The sequence below is a fragment of the Gymnodraco acuticeps genome, unplaced genomic scaffold (assembly GCF_902827175.1).
Source record: "Gymnodraco acuticeps unplaced genomic scaffold, fGymAcu1.1, whole genome shotgun sequence".
Taxonomy (NCBI): domain Eukaryota; kingdom Metazoa; phylum Chordata; class Actinopteri; order Perciformes; family Bathydraconidae; genus Gymnodraco; species Gymnodraco acuticeps.
The window spans coordinates 384,621-400,530 of NW_022990595.1; the positions used below are offsets into that span (position 1 = coordinate 384,621).

Consider the following 15,910-nt stretch of genomic DNA (forward strand, 5'->3'; position numbering starts at 1 on the left):
ACTCATTAAAAACCAAAGGTAATAAAATAAACATAAAACATGAATGACACAGGTATAAAATACATGAATAAAAGACATGAATACAAGTTACATTGCAGTGTGAGATATATGAATACCTGCAGGTTTTTGGTAGTTTGTTCCAGATGTTTGGAGCATAATGACTGAACGCTCCGTCTCCATGTTTAGTTGTGACTCTTGGCTGGGGACAGGAAACAGACCCGTCCCATCTTAAGTACAATTTTGAGATACTTGTACCATACTTGAGTATTTCAATGTTTTGCCACTTTGCACTTGAACCCCACTTCAATTCAGAGGTAAAGTGCACTTTAAATCCTCTACATATATTGTATACCTTTAGTTTCTTTGCTGATTTTGATTAATAAGATAAAATATAAACAACACTTAAAAAATACTTTAGTTGGAGAACCTGGAGTTACATTCACAAGTTATCCTGCAGTATGCAAAGTATTTAAAATAGCTCCACCTTTCTTTACCAACTTTGATAAACACATGAATGCATCAATAATTATAATCAAAACATATCATATATAATTCTGAAATGGGCTAATTTGCACAATGAGTACTTTTACTGAAGTATATTTTGAAAGTTGTACTTTTATTTGAGTAACATTTATATTGCAGGACTTTTACTTGTAACGAGGTATTCCTACACTTTGGTACTTCTACTTTTACAAGATCTGAGTACTTCTCCCTCCTCTGATTGTTTTGGACCTGCAGCAGACAGTGCAGGAAGTGTAAAAGTCTGTGTAGTCACGGCATTTCCAGAAAGGGGCGTGGCGACACATCTGAATGGATGAGGCACCGGTGGTAACATCTGAAGAAACATTTTAAACTTCACAACAAACTTTGAAACAAGGTTGTATATGACTGCGGGATGCACGGCAGACCCCCAAGCGTGTCTCATAACGAGGTAAATGCTTTGAAGTCATATTGAATCACTAAACATCTTTAAACATGTCGCTTTAAATTCAAAATTCAGATACGAACTACGGTTTTGGGCTACTTTCACTTAGTATTTGCCTTTGGACTGTTGCCGCTGTGCCTTTATGTATTAACTATATACCGTAACTTACTACGTATGTATAAACTCACTAACGTTACACTACATTTAACGGGACTGTCCGCATGTATGCTATGTATGTACAAGTTCACAATGTACAGTGTTTCGATGCACGTGCTTGTGATTATGACTCACTACATTTAATCCGAAAAAATGCTCAAATGCTTTTTTTTAAATACATGTTGAATGTTGCCCCTTCTGTGGATGATACATTTTCTGTGTATTCATATGTATATATGTGTATTTTTTGTACAGGCACTAAAGGTCTGGGTTCAAATGTAATGGCCACACTTTGGACAAGGTGGCTTCTTTCCATGTTGTTGGCCAACCTGCTAAATTGTCTTGCTCAAGGTAGGCTTATTTTGTGTTTTTGCTATGTAAATTACAAATATGTATAAATTCTTCCTTTCCATCATATTTTTTACTGTGCTTTTGTTACTTTGTGTGTGTTTTTTTCTAATGTATAAATTGACTACCCTGCAGAGAAAATATTGCCAATTTAGTCCACTACATTTATTTATAAGATATATTAGACTTCCTACTTTGCTGCCTAATATTGTTCACTTACTAAATAAATGATCTGCTTGCCATTACGTTGTGTTTAAAACCTAAATACCAAAAGTTGGATAAAGTAAAGTTTATCAAACTAGCTCAAATTCAACCAGCTACAACATTACATTTGAATGCAATATAACTTACGTTGTCCAAGCTTTGGTAACACTATAATACAATAATCTAGTTCCTTGGTGTACCACTACAAAACTGCTTCACAAAAATATAAAGTACATGTTTAATACATTTCCCTGATGGGATGTTGTGCTTACACTAAAGGCATTACATCAAGCTTTACATGTTTTGACGAAGGGCTATTTGTACCGAAACATGCCGACCACATGCCCAGAGGATTTCTAATTTGTTGACTTCAGTATGATCTGGTATTAATGTCTCTTCTTTAGAAGAAGGAAGTGGTTACAAAGGAACGTTGCATTTGGGCACAGACCTAAACAAAGCCTCATTTCCTGTTAATGTTAAAGTCGGTGCTCTTCCATGCAAGGTGCGGTGCGCAGGCATTTATTCGATCATAACTGAAACGTTTTTGAGCAATAATATAAATGTAACAAAGGGTGTGAGTGAGTTTGTGGGTATGGGCGGATACACGTAAGAGTGTTTAGATCTCTGTACTTTTCTTGTGGTGAAGAACATTCACATGTTGCTTTCTGGTGCTTTCTGGTGCTTTCTTATATTCTCTATCAGCTATTCACTGGCCATCTCTTTACTGTTTTGAAAATTAAAACTCTCTGACGAAAACACTAATGAATAGTAATAAGAATTCATATTTAAATTGCACTGGTAAAAGTGCTCAAACTGACAGTAAATCAATACTGGATGTTTTGACTGGAATGAACTATGGAGAGTTTTTTGAAAAGCTACAACTGTTTTTATTTGAATGTTTCTTTGAAAATGACTTTTTTTTACTCACGATATCCTGGAAGTTTGTCACAGTATATTCCCCTATTGTGACTGGTACTTCCATTTTGGCATGGCATGTATTGTTCAGGACAGTATAATGTTTAAGGAGTACTTCATACAACACGTGTTAAGTGGTGTTCAAGAATAATGAAGGACCTGTCTTTCTGATGACATAGTTGGAGTTCTACATTCCTATTTTTTCTCATACACTAACCAAACACAGCCTAATTCAACAGCTCCTACTTTTGTGAAAAGGACAATGGTCAGTTTCAGTTGAAACACTTTTAGTTTCAAAATGAGATATTTGTATAGGAATATACTTTGAACAGAGTTTTTCACTTTTGGTTGTATCCCTTATCCTGTTTATTCTTACAGGTCCTCCTGTTGCTCCCTCTCCTCCTGAGTGCTCTATCCCATGTGGTGAGAAAAACAATTGCGTAGATATCCACTGTAATCCCGGGCTGGACCCTCGGAACTCCACAGAGTACAGCCTGCACTGGGAGCCAGCAGATAGCGAGTAAACACAAACTAACATATTCAATGTCATGTCATCTGACAACTTTAAAACTTTTGATAAAATATGTTTTAAACCTCTTGTCTTTTCCTCTTTTCCAGGGAGAGGCAGGGGATCAGTGGTAACACTTCGGATTGGATTATCCGTCGCATACAATTCAAACGCGGGAAACTTCGTGTTTGGGTCCGGGCTAAGAACCAGTATGGTTCTGCTAAATCTCCATACTCAATACTCAATACTGAACATATCCGTGAGTCAGTCTTGAACGTTCTCGTGTTTGAATACAGACAAGGCCACTATCAGCAGTAATAATAATAATAGTACTTGATGCCAACCATTATGACCATTGTTTACCTATTTATGGGGGAAAAGTTGGTACTGACTTTTGTCACTCCAAATATTAATCTTGAAATTACTGATTTAGATTGAAGTGATACTTCATATTGGATTGTTGTTGTGTATATGTAATAAAGGTATTCTGTATATGTCTTTTTTTCTAGTCAAGCTGCCCCCTCCAAAAGTTGCATCGCATCAAGAGTTCTTCAATATTTACTGGAATTTCACCTGTGATGATATGGATGATACCTGTGGTCTCTTTTTGAGATATTGTGATGTCCGATATCGGACTGAGGCAGAACAAGACTGGCATGAGGTGTCTGGTTTAAGTTTTATCTTTCACTAGTTTCCTTTTCATCACCTCAACATGCTCTACACTGCGAAATGGAGTTCAGACACAAAGATAATCTTGACAACGATAAAACATTTTAAATTGTCGATTGACTAAAGCTATGTCAACTGAATGAATGCTTCAACTCCCCCCCCCCCCCCCCCCCCCCTCCTCTCTACACAGGATGAGGATGAGGATGATCTCAGCTATACAATGGACGATCCCCAGCCCAGCACTGTCTATGAATTTCAAGTTCGTTGTGCCTGTGGCAAATGCTTGAAGAGCGACTGGAGTGCAATCCACAGATTACGAAGCACAGAGACAGGTGGGTCCATTATGTCCAGTTTGTTTTTGTTTTTGTTCTACTGTTGAGTTAAAAAACAGTTTGACATTTTGTGAGATACATTTTTTTTTTCTGAGGCGTTAAGATTAGAAGATTGTTAGATTAGATTCAACTTTATTGTCATTGCACAAAGTACTGCTGATGATGGTATTGTTTTTTTAACTTTAGTCTTTGTGTGTGTGTCATCATCACAAAATGTACTCCTGTAAACACTTACTGTAGCTGAAACTACCACAGAAGGGGTTTTGAGTAATTGTTCAGGTGTTGTGAGATACAGTTATGAAACCGTAAAGTTGTGTTGTTTCTTGCAGCGGCTTGAGTGAACCAATTGGAAGACATTCACTTAACAGATATTGACTTAAATGTGATTAATGGAGACAGTTATAATGCAAAGATCAAACAAAAAGGTCTCCTCTAATTTACCCCACCGGTATCATCCCCCCTACTTAACACAATTAACATTTTACCTGCAAAAACTGAACCAAGGAATTCAGAAAACCTGCACTGGGTTTTAATTTTTCAATTTTCTTTCTGGTCTCTTATTTGGTCTTCCCTTCTTTAGCCCCTGTTGGAGTGCTGGATCTATGGCAGGACTGTGACATAACTCAGCAAGGATCTGACTGTGCTTTGACCTGGAAGGTAAGTAAACAATTACATACAATCATTATTCTCTCACTGAAATAAAGAACCACAGACTCACTTTATCCAGACTCTCTGTGGCTAACCTGTCTTTCTCCACGCCCTATCAAGAAACTTCCTCCGACTTGTGGTCTAATTCTGGGATATGAAGCCAGACTGTCTTACAACAGCACTCTGGTGTTGCTGAATGTGTCTACAGCTGAGCCAAGGGGCTTATTGGTGTGTGAGGAGATACAATGCCACCTCACGTCCTCTCTAAAGGACGTATCCTCAGTCAGTGTATCTGCCTACAATGCTCAGGGGGCCACGGTGCCGTCTTACCTCACTTTGCCGATACCAGGTATCTTTTGATCTCCCATACTGTGGCTGTGTTTGAAATCACTGTACACATACTGCATACTTCATACTCAATAAGCATGTACTGCATACTGCAGAAATGTGATGATTTAGAATTCCATTACCAGTAGTATATAGATGCACAGTGTACATCACATCACTGTGATTAACGGTCCGAACTACAGTTAAATAATATTGTTTGTCACAAATGTAAACCATACTCACCTTTCCTATTTCATATTTTTTGAAGGCTTAATAAAACAACTAAAACATTACTGTCACTAGCCATCTTTAATTATTATTTAACTAACGCTTGAGTCTTTAACACGTCGGCTTAGCGCTCCTTCTCATAATCAGACATTCTTGCCAATCTATTTTAAATCAAATCAAATCAAGTTTTATTTATATAGCACATTTATAAACGATTTTTGGTCGAGCCAAAGTGCTGTACATATAATAAAAATAGCCTACAGTAGAGACACTTTACAGCAAATACAACAACACAGATTGTTCAGAATATCAGTATGAGCAAAACGACACCCTCTATCCTTAGACCCTCTGTCCTTAGACCCTCAGATCGTACAAGGAAAAACTTCCAGAGAAAACCCACAGTTTAAAGGGAAAAATGGGAGAAACCTCAGGGAGAGCAACAGAGGAGGGATCCCTCTCCCAGGACGGACAGACGTGCAATAGATGCCGTGTGTAAAATCTAGTCATCTCTCGCATAAACAGAATCTATATAATTTTCTGTTGAAACGCACTACACACTCACATGTTTCAAGCCATAATTAGAATGAAAAGTATGGATAGAATATGTGCTAAAAGGAGATGCATATCATCAGAGGTCATTTATTGTAAGATCAAAACAAGTCAGTGTTTCAAATATGGAATAATTGACACAATATATACATTATCTTAAACATTTCTTCAGTAAAATTCACTTTGAGCAGCTTTGTAAAATAAGGTAATTGAAAGAATATTTGTATTTTCAAAATCAAATAACAAAGCATTTGTGTCTTTCTAAGGTAAAGAGAAAACAGATCAAGCTATTCACGTTGAGATGAATGAAGAGAACCTCACTGTATCCTGGGATTCACCCTCTCAGCCCTCAGACAACCTGAAGGAACATGTGGTGCAATACAAACAAGTTGGCTGTCCTTCAGGCCAAGGATTTGATTGGGTCAAAGCTACCACAAACCAAACAACAGCACTTTTTAAAGGTTAGTTTATTTTGGATATGTTTATAGTAATACAACATGCAACAATGCTGCCTCGATCTTTCAAACGTCTGATTGAGAAGCCCTAGAAAGCAATACAGACCATTCATTTAAAGTAGAAATACACTTCAAAGTAGTATTATTGGTGCTGCAATCAAACTGCATTTGTTTCCAAACAAATATTGATTTTTATTTGACCATAAAGATGAATCTACTTGTTTTTATATATACACTGGAGGAAATAAGTATTTGATCCCCTGCAGATTTTGTAAATGTACCCACTTACAAAGAAATGAACAGTCTGTCATTGTAATGGTAGGTTTATATAAACAGTGAGAGTAAGAATATCAAAAAGAAAATCCAGAAATTGACGTTATATAAAAGATAAATTGATTTTCATTTAACTTTGGGAAATAAGTATTTGATCCCCTTGCAAAACATGTCTTAGTACTTGGTGGAGAAACCCTTGTTGGACACACAGAGGTCATCTCAGGGAGGATTGTGGTCCACTCCTCTCTGAAGATCCTCTCCAAATCCTTCAGGTTTTTAGGCTGATGCTTGGCCTCTCGAAACTTCAGATCCCTCCACAGATTTTCTATGGGATTAAGGTCCGGGGACTGGCTAGGCCCCTCCATCACCTACATGTACTTCTTCTGTAGCTACTCCTGTGCTGCCTTGTCCGTATGTTCAGGTTTATCGTCCTGCTGGAAGACCCATCCATGACCCGTTTTCAGTGTCCTGGCTGAGTACGGCACATGACCCCGGACATCCTCTCCTCGATGAGGGAAGTCTTCCTGTCCCCTTAGCAGAGAAACACCCCCAAACCATAATGTTTCCACCTCCATGCTTTACGTGGGGATGGTGTGCTGGGGGTTATAGTCAGCATTTCTCTTCCTCCAAACACGGCGGGTCGAGTTGATGCCAAAGATCAACATTTGTGTTTCATCTGACCACATCATCTTCTCCCAAGCCTTCTCTGAATCCTTCAGATGTTCATTGGCAAACTTCAGACAGTCCTTCCATGTACTTCTTGAGCAGGGGGACCTTGCGTGGGCTGCAGGATTTGATCCATTATGGTGTAGTGTGTTACCAATAGTTTTCTTGGTGACTGTGGTCCCAGCTGCCTTGAGATCATTAACAAGTTCCTCCTGTGCAGTTCTTGGCTGATACCTCACCTTTCTCATGATCATCAATACCCCACGGGGCGAGATCTTGTGTGGAGCCTCAGACCGAGGGCGATTGATGTTCATTTAGTCTTTCTTCCATTTAGAAACACACACATTAATCTTCTGAATAATCGCACCATCACTTGTCTCCTTCTCCCCAAGCTGCTTTCTGATGGTCGTGTAGCCGATCCCAGCCTGGTGCAGGTCTAAATGATGTCCTTGAGGTCCTTAGACAGCTCTTTAGTCTTGCCCATGGTGGAGAGGTTGGAATCTGATTTATTGATTCTGTGGACAGGTGTCTTTTATACAGGCAACAAGTTGATATTAGGAGTACTTTTTTAACACTAGAACCGCCAGAGGTCGCTGTATACCTAAAACCGCCAACGGGTAAAATGTACCCGCTATTGATTTTCATGGTACAATGTTCTTTTATTTATCATACAGAACAGTGAGTTTTGATCGCACAGGGATGAAACGTATACCAATAGAATCTGTGGACTCTCAGCTTTTCATATGAAATAGTTTGTGCAGATAACATGAAGTATAAAATATCGCTAAGGGTGCTGATTTAAACGCTTGGTGTTAGACTTGTGTTTTGTTTAGGTACAAATCTCTCTATCTATCTATAACTATCTATCGATCTATCCGTAATGTTCTGTTCTATGGACATATAATTGTCTACATAAACAGACGACGCGAACTACTTCTCTCATTCCGAGTGTCCATCTTTATTCAACTGGCACGTAACCTGCACACATGCATTACGTCCTCAACGTGAGCTCAGTCATCCAAGATCTTGTATTCTCCAAGATGTTACACTATCTATAACTATCTATCTGTCTATCTCTCTCTCTATCTATCTATCAATGTATCCATCTATCTATCCCTCTCTCTCAATCTATCTCTATCTATAAGGAACCGCAGTAGAAAAAAGGCGTTGCTATAGCAACACGTCATGTTTACGCTGCATTTTCTATGAGGTAAATATTACCCGCTGGCGGATATAGGTATAAATGGCATTTTTTTGGCGATTTTTTCAATCTGACTTCATATTGACAATTGTTAACAACAGAGGGTGCTACATAACACACTTTCAGGAAAAGTCACGGACTGGGAGACTTTAATATGTTATTGAAATAAAGTTACATACAATCAAAAAACAGCTGCGGGTAAAATGTACCCGTTGGCGGTTCTAGTGTTAAAAGAAGAGGACTTATGTAACCGGTTTGTTGGAGCCAGAATTATTGTTGGTTACAAGGGGATCAAATACTTATTTCCCACAGTTAAATGCAAATCAAGTTTTATCTTTATATAATGTCAATATCTGGTTTTTGTTTTTGATATTCTTACTCTCACTGGTTATATAAACCTACCATTACAAATACAGACCGTTAATTTATTTGTAAGTGGGTAAACTTACAAAATATGCAGGGGATCAAATATTTATTTCCTCCAGTGTATCTGTAACAACATGGCTGCTGTTACTGTCCAAATCAAGGAACATCTGTAAAGATCCCAAAGTACTAAATCCCCCCCGTCTTAGTGCTAAAATACTAGTAGCATTAATATGCAGGCTTGTTAACATTCCTCTGGTTGTTCCCTTGCATTGGGATATCTACTGTGGCAATTTGTTGAGTTGCCTCATTGCAAACTCTCTGGTAAGCAGAGATTTAGCTTGTATGTCCAGGGCTTTTATTGTGAGAGGGGGATCATGACCGGGTGGCTGACAGGATTGTGTTGTAAAGCGCGGCTTATATAGAACCAATCTAAATGCACATGGTATAATTATTCTACAGCCATTACATTTAGCAATCAACTTTTACTTGATGGATCTTAATTGAAGAAAAAATGTTGTCACTTATCCACCTCTCAATGATAATCACCACTCTGATTGCCTGTTGAACTCTAGTGTGTGTCTCCATCTGCAGGTCAATATAAAAAGTACACCCCGTACCAAGTGTCACTGTTCACTATATCACATGGCAGTGAAGTCCATCACATTTCATCCGTTATTCGATATTCACTTGAAGGATGTAAGTATTTTAGCATTGTTTTCAGCTGTCTTTTTTTAAATATTACAGATTATTTCAATAAAACATGTTGTCTCTTCTCATCAAATAAACTGGACTTGTAACTATCATGTACTTCTCTCTGTATAATTTCAGCCCCCTCCGCAGTGCCATCATTTAAGGTGTTCTCGATTGCTGACACTCAAGTGACCTTGTTTTGGGAGTCTATTCCTCTATCCAAACAGAGTGGGGTGATCCTGTACTACCAAATAGTTGTATACAGTGGAGTACACAGACAAACCGGTAGGCTACATAGCAACAATATATAACAAAGGGTAAAAGCGTGAATCTCCAGTGATGTTTGCCAAGAACAATGATTTGATGGAATGCAATGCACACATTCATTTTCAAAAAACAACGTTTCATCTAGCAATATAAGTTGCCAAAATGTGGTTTATGGCTACATACCTGAAACACTAATGACACCCCCCCCCCACCTGCCATAGCTGTACTACTGTGCTAAGTGCAACTGTTAGCCTGCTTTACTAAATGTGGAAAATGCTAAACAATATCAGCATGTTAGCATTGTTAAAGTGATGTAGAAATTAATTTGAGTTGAATGTCAAAATCGATCCCAACTCTAGAATTGGTTCTGTTAAACTGTTTTATGTGGGGCATTACAAAATGAATTTGAATGTATAAAAATAATGATGAATATATTAAAATAAATATAATTAATCATACTAGAGTAATGATATACTTTGGTGATTCTCTGGTCACTAACTTTACCTCAAATGATTTCTCTTTTCTAGTGCACAATGCGAGTGCATCTCCACAGCATGAAAATACTTATAAACTGGAGCATCTCAATCCAGAGCAGAACTATGAGGTGCGAATAAGAGCCGTGACGGCAGCCGGGCCCGGAGCAAATGCCATCGCAAAGTTCAAAACGAAGCACCGTGAAGATTACGGTATTGCTTCACATCTTAATTATTTTTCTTTTTGAATGTGATTAGCCATTTTGAGAGGTGTAATTTGATTATTCTTAAACCATAACAGGTTGGTCCGTCACATTACTGGCTTTAATCCCCCCCCCATTCACTCTCTTTTACAGCCCACCGAATATTACCAACTGTGCTTGTAGTCCTTTCTGTGGTTGTGATATGCTTCGTCATTGCCTTATACAGGTGAGATATTCATCTTTAACAACTTGTCATTGTTTTTTTTCATATTGCTCAACCTATATTGTCCTCTGAGTTATGCATAGCTGTTATACATCATGTATTGGTGTTATCCAATGTGAGAATATTGAAGCTAGTAAGTCCAAAGTCAACTTTAATGTCAATTTTTCTATGTGTTTGTGCAGACAGAGAGATCGAAATAACGTTTACAACAATCCCAAATACAATAATACAAATATACAACTATGTATAAATATGTATATCCTCTATACATGTTCATATTTTCTTTTTGAATTGGGTGTCTTATACTGTTTTTTGTTTCTAATCTCTTTTGTCTCTTAGTATTTTTGGGCGAGAGAACAAAGCGTGTCTTCCAAGTTTCTATTACAAAGTGCCAGATGCCCGTAACAGCCACATTTTCAAAAACAAGCACATGGTAAGAGATTGACAAAGAAATGGCTAATTTGTCTTCTTACAGTATGTCAGAAAAGGATTTAAACTGATTGTTGTTCTTGAGTTATGTTATTATTTTTGCTAATCCAATGGTATCACCTTATCCCATTTACAACTACAATTCACGTTAGGTTGTCAAGTAGTTGGATTGTGTATAACCAAAACATAACAGAAGAGCCTGACTAAATATTGGTTCTGTCTTTGATCTCCAATAGATTAGTGACTCTTTGGGTTGGATCTGCATTCCCCTCTTTGAGCCACATCCCAAGATCTCTCTGTTGGAGGTTGTGGAAATCCGAAGCAGGGTTTTTAAGTCCTCCCTGGAAAAAGCCTCCGACCCTGAAGGATTAACAAGGCCAGTGATCGGAGATGAGTGTTCACAGATGGACAGTCAAGACGATAAGAGGGAGGAAGCTGTCCCAGAGGAGTGTCACAGGGCAGACCATAGATACGGAAGAGAAGAGTACAGCAAAATGGTTGACTCCGAAGAGGAGAGGGACAGGAAGGAGGAGAACGGGGGAGATTGCTTGAGCTCATCAGATGAAGATCTGTCAATGTCGGGCTACGAAAAGCACTTTATGCCCACTGTTTTTGAACTTAGAGTTTGATGTTTTCTCTATGAATGGACTGCATTTGAATGGATTGCATATAGACAGTGCTTAATGACCCCTCAAAGCTCAAAGTCAGAATTCACCCATTCACTCACATTCATACAGAGGGAGAGGCTACCTAACAAGGTGCTACCTGCTCAGGTAGACTACACACAAGCCATTGGGAGCAATTTTGGGTTAAGTGTCCTTCCCGTGCTGGGGACCCAACCACCCTCTACATTGACTTATCAACATTCATATCACATGTTTTTTCTTTTTTCTTTGAAATGTGCAAGACATGTTTAATGTAGACATTTGATTTTAGACCATGACCCTCAGGAAAGGTTTCAGTAGCATCTCTGCAGGCCCCAGGAGGGTGGGCTCAGGTCATTGGAAATGTACCAAAGCTTATGACAGTCAGCCAGTTTTTCTCTCTAACCTGACTTCTACATTTAAATATTACTTATTAAGTACATGGCAATCACTTTCCTTACATTTCCTTTTTTAATTACATCTCAAATGTAGGCCCCCATTGTTGTGGGTAAGGCAAAACAACACATGTGACCACAAACTGACAATTTACTGGGGGTGCAGTACATTTTATTTATTTTATGATCGACACATTAATCCAGACTGGACCCTAAATATAAAGTAAATTAGGAATTATTTGTGATACACCTTCTTATACACATAATGACATGTATAAATATCTCAGGATACTGTTTGGAATGTAAGTACATTTGTGTTGCATATGTATAGTATGGATATTTAAAAGGAAAAGCCATGCTAAAACGTAGTTTTTCTAATCAGATGTCCCTGAATTAATGCCCTATCCGTTGGCTGAGGATGTTTTTGTTCAATTTGAATGATCAACTTCCAGATAAGCTTGTGAATGTTGGACATTTGATCATGTGTAATATGTAAAGCAGAAAAGCCCATAAACATAAAAATGAATTTAAGAGCTACAGGAACTTTTGCTATTTTGAACTGATTGAATGTAAATGTTAAAATGTGATATCTGGAGTTATTTCATGATATATTTATAGTAAGGCAATGTAACCACTTCCTTTTTAAAGTGGTCTTTAATTATCCTTAACATTTCCTTGCACATTTGATATTGCATCTTTTACATGATATTGCATTTTTTACATGGTTTGTATGTGTAAATAAAGAAACGTCCTGTAAAAAAGAAATGAATAATAACTACTACGTTTTTATTTATGTATATACAATTTAAACAAAAATAGGATCAAATGATATACATTTTTTTAAATTATTATTAATCTGTTGAATTTTGAGTTGTAGCTAATACACAATTTATTTAATATGAAAACTTTATAATATTCCTTTATTTCATGATAAAAACACCACCCACATCCTGTAAATGCTTTCATGATTTATAATATATACATTTACTGTTATGTTAATTAATCCGTACCAACATATGTATTTATTATTATGGTTTGTGCTTAATGTTTAATCATTATCATAAACATTTGAAAAAGCGACTCTGTAATCTCGCGTAGTTTGCGAAAATGGGTACTAAACGGAAGCCGCAATAGGTCAATTTCAATCGGCGTGCTCATTTGAACAAGAGGAACCGCTACGAAGCAGGGGAGGACAGCGGCCCAGTACGAAAACTCAACTTTCAACTAAATATTGTACGTAGAGTATGGTGCTTGTACTTTAACAAAACATTTATATTAGAGATATTTAACATCGAGGCCGTTTTATCGGGTAAGGTTTTCAGATACAACAAATATCAAGTGTCCGTTACATAGCCAGGCTAGTAGCATTAGCATCGTCAGTTAAAAACGGCTCAAGGCTTAGCAGCTAACGCCAGCTTGCCAAAACGTGTTCACCAAATGTGAACCCAGTATTGGCTGTGAATCACGTATTGAACGCAATGGTGTACTTTAACATTCAGGTGTTGTGTTCCTCTTAACATATACGGTGGTCCAGGGCCGCATTTTGATAGCAGACTGTGGTATTTTTCTGTTTTTATGCCGGGCACATTGTGACCAGTCGGCGGCTGCGCCTGTCGACCAGGCCCGAGCAAGAAGGGCAACTTTACCAACACCAAGACAACTGTGCAAAGGCGTCTCAAACTGTGCGTTAACAACCGATATTTTCAGGATAGACGACAATATGCTGATCAATTGCTAGCCAGGCCAGTCAAATATGCGTTAATTGGTTTAAACCACACATACTGCGAGCTATGGACCGGACATGGCGGCCCAGCTAAAGCTACATAGCTAACTTATTTCGCGACAACTGTTCTAAAACCCGGATGAATACCACTCCTCTTGTAAATCGCGAGTGTCCCATCCACGTACACGGTATGGAATGTAGAGGGAAGATATTGAGACACAAAGCGTTTCTCTAACTTAGACCAGCAGACCGGGTGGCGCGGGGGTGGGGGAGGATTAACTTGGAGCTGCTAAGCCGGGCCACAGAGGTTTTAGCTAGTCGTGTTGTCTAATGACCTGTTTTTTGCGTGTGCCACAATCCGATGTGCGTTAATAATTGTATGTGTTGGCAGGCTGGCACTTGGTGTGACCTATCGTTTCCGCGCTTATCTCTTAAAATTAGCCCGTAGCTAACTAGTAGGCCCCTATGTCCGCCTTGAACCTGCAACATGTGGACCTTCTTCCTACACATGTCCTTAGGCTATTCCCTTTCTTCTTCGATCATCTTGGAACGGGTTGACTGACAAAAACGGTGACGCCAAGTAGGGTCTGCAGAGGTTTATATAACCTTATATATTAAGAATGTACCCCCCCTTTTAAAAAAAAAAAAGGAAAGGTATTGCATTGAGTGGCTTGAAAAGTCTCTACAACATGTGCAACTTCTTCCTACACATGCCCATAGGCTATTCCCTTTCTTCTTCGATCATCTAGTAAACTGGTTGATTGACTGAACATGTATCACAAAGAAGGGTCTGTTAGTTATAACCTTTTATATTAAACATGGACCCTTTTTAGTAGAGTATTGCAATGACTGTTTAAAAAAAAAAAAAGTCTTCATAGAGCCATCAAATTGTGTGTTAGTAGTGATTACTAAAGATGTCTTCAAAAGTAGCCAAACTTTCTTTTTTTTTATATATATATAGTTGATCTGTATGTTTCTGTTCACCCTGTTGGAAGAAAACAAATCACATGGAATCTTATCTTTCAGTTTCTGTTTTGGGTTTTTAAATCAAATATAAGTGATTTATTTTTGCAATGCGATCTCAGTCAGTCATAATACACCCAATGGAGAGGTAGTCCTTGGAAGGACAAATATTTGGGACTTTGTAAACAAATTTGAGTCATACTCTTTTCGCTCTTCTAAAAGCCATAATAAAATAGATAATTGATTGATAGATAAGTATATCCTAAACATCCACATAGTTTTTGGAGATGATGCATAAAAAAAACATCTGACTGCCAGTGATGGTGTTTGTATTCATACTGTCTGATCCAAAAACGTTTTATATTGTGTGAATACTCTCTTTATGTGTATAGAAATACATTAATGTGGATTGGTTTTTATACACGTTTGTTTTTCAGGATGGAGTGGCAGCCAGATGAGCAGGGACTTCAGCAGGTCCTCCAACTGCTCAAAGACTCACAATCCCCCAACACAGTCACACAGAGAGCTGTCCAACAAGTATCCTACTTCACTGCATTCTGGGTGTTAATAAAGCTAGTTTTCAATATTCTTTTTCTGCCTGTCCAATAACATCACTGTGTTTAGTGCTAGTGCAAAGGGATTTTAACCCGTACAGTGTTCTTTATGTGTTTTTACTACGGCCATGTGATCAGATTTGAGTGTTATCCACATGTTTAGGATTTTACTGGAGTGGAAGATGCGGGCATTTGATCAAGAGTTAGAAGCAAGCTCCTATATCTGAAACTTGCATCAGCTGTATAAGTCTTTTTTTCCATGGGGAGGAACTTGTAATTCTACAAACATTTTAATATTGTACAGTTGTGAAACACATTGCTTGGTATAGAGATCAAAGGTTAGTCACCTGACTTGAAAATTCAATATCAAATGATCCTTAACTGCCATGCTAGAAACTTGAACAACTCAACCAATTCCCCGACTTCAACAACTATCTCATCTTTGTACTCACGCGACTCAAAACTGAAGGTGACAGCCAGATATATTTTTTGCCATTTTGAACACACTTGTACTGTAGTCTACTTTGTCAATTTTGTAGCTGTGATGGTATTTTGTTCCTGTTTCGAAAGGCCTTT

General features: G+C 38.1%; 2 protein-coding genes and 1 non-coding gene across 5 annotated transcripts in view; all 3 read left to right on the forward strand.

Moving 5' to 3' along the window:
- Positions 1 to 775: 775 nt before the first annotated feature.
- On the forward strand, positions 776 to 12,863 carry il12rb2l (interleukin 12 receptor, beta 2a, like). The gene is made up of 15 exons (XM_034228894.1): positions 776 to 931; positions 1,337 to 1,432; positions 2,927 to 3,068; positions 3,167 to 3,315; positions 3,566 to 3,717; positions 3,916 to 4,057; positions 4,638 to 4,714; positions 4,826 to 5,054; positions 6,076 to 6,270; positions 9,362 to 9,466; positions 9,599 to 9,745; positions 10,255 to 10,413; positions 10,557 to 10,629; positions 10,966 to 11,059; positions 11,292 to 12,863. Exons 2-15 carry the CDS (start codon positions 1,363 to 1,365, stop codon positions 11,682 to 11,684), a joined length of 2,127 nt encoding a protein of 708 aa, XP_034084785.1. The 5' UTR covers positions 776 to 931; positions 1,337 to 1,362; the 3' UTR covers positions 11,685 to 12,863.
- Positions 12,864 to 13,208: 345 nt separating this feature from the next.
- The window catches only part of LOC117554438 (transportin-2), a 32,354-nt gene continuing 29,652 nt past the window's right edge, over positions 13,209 to 15,910 (forward strand). For all 3 annotated transcript variants that reach the window (XR_004570272.1, XM_034228879.1, XM_034228880.1), the window contains exons 1-3: positions 13,209 to 13,327; positions 15,218 to 15,317; positions 15,728 to 15,803. Coding sequence is in view for 2 of the 3 variants with exons in the window: in XM_034228879.1 (XP_034084770.1) it covers positions 15,219 to 15,317; positions 15,728 to 15,803 (175 nt within the window). In the remaining variant the exon portion in view is untranslated. The remainder of the gene's footprint in view (positions 13,328 to 15,217; positions 15,318 to 15,727; positions 15,804 to 15,910) is intronic.
- On the forward strand, positions 15,062 to 15,131 carry LOC117554454. Its single transcript, XR_004570274.1, has one exon. It is a non-coding gene; the product is annotated as a small nucleolar RNA SNORD41 (small nucleolar RNA).

Excerpts from the sequence above, each read along its gene's own strand:
- il12rb2l (XM_034228894.1), top strand. The coding sequence starts at position 1,363 with ATGGCCACACTTTGGACAAGGTGGCTTCTTTCCATGTTGTTGGCCAAC. Across the intron at positions 6,271-9,361 it reads AACAACAGCACTTTTTAAAG|GTCAATATAAAAAGTACACC; the intron begins GTTAGTTTATTT and ends CTCCATCTGCAG. Across the intron at positions 10,414-10,556 it reads GAAGCACCGTGAAGATTACG|CCCACCGAATATTACCAACT; the intron begins GTATTGCTTCAC and ends TCTCTTTTACAG.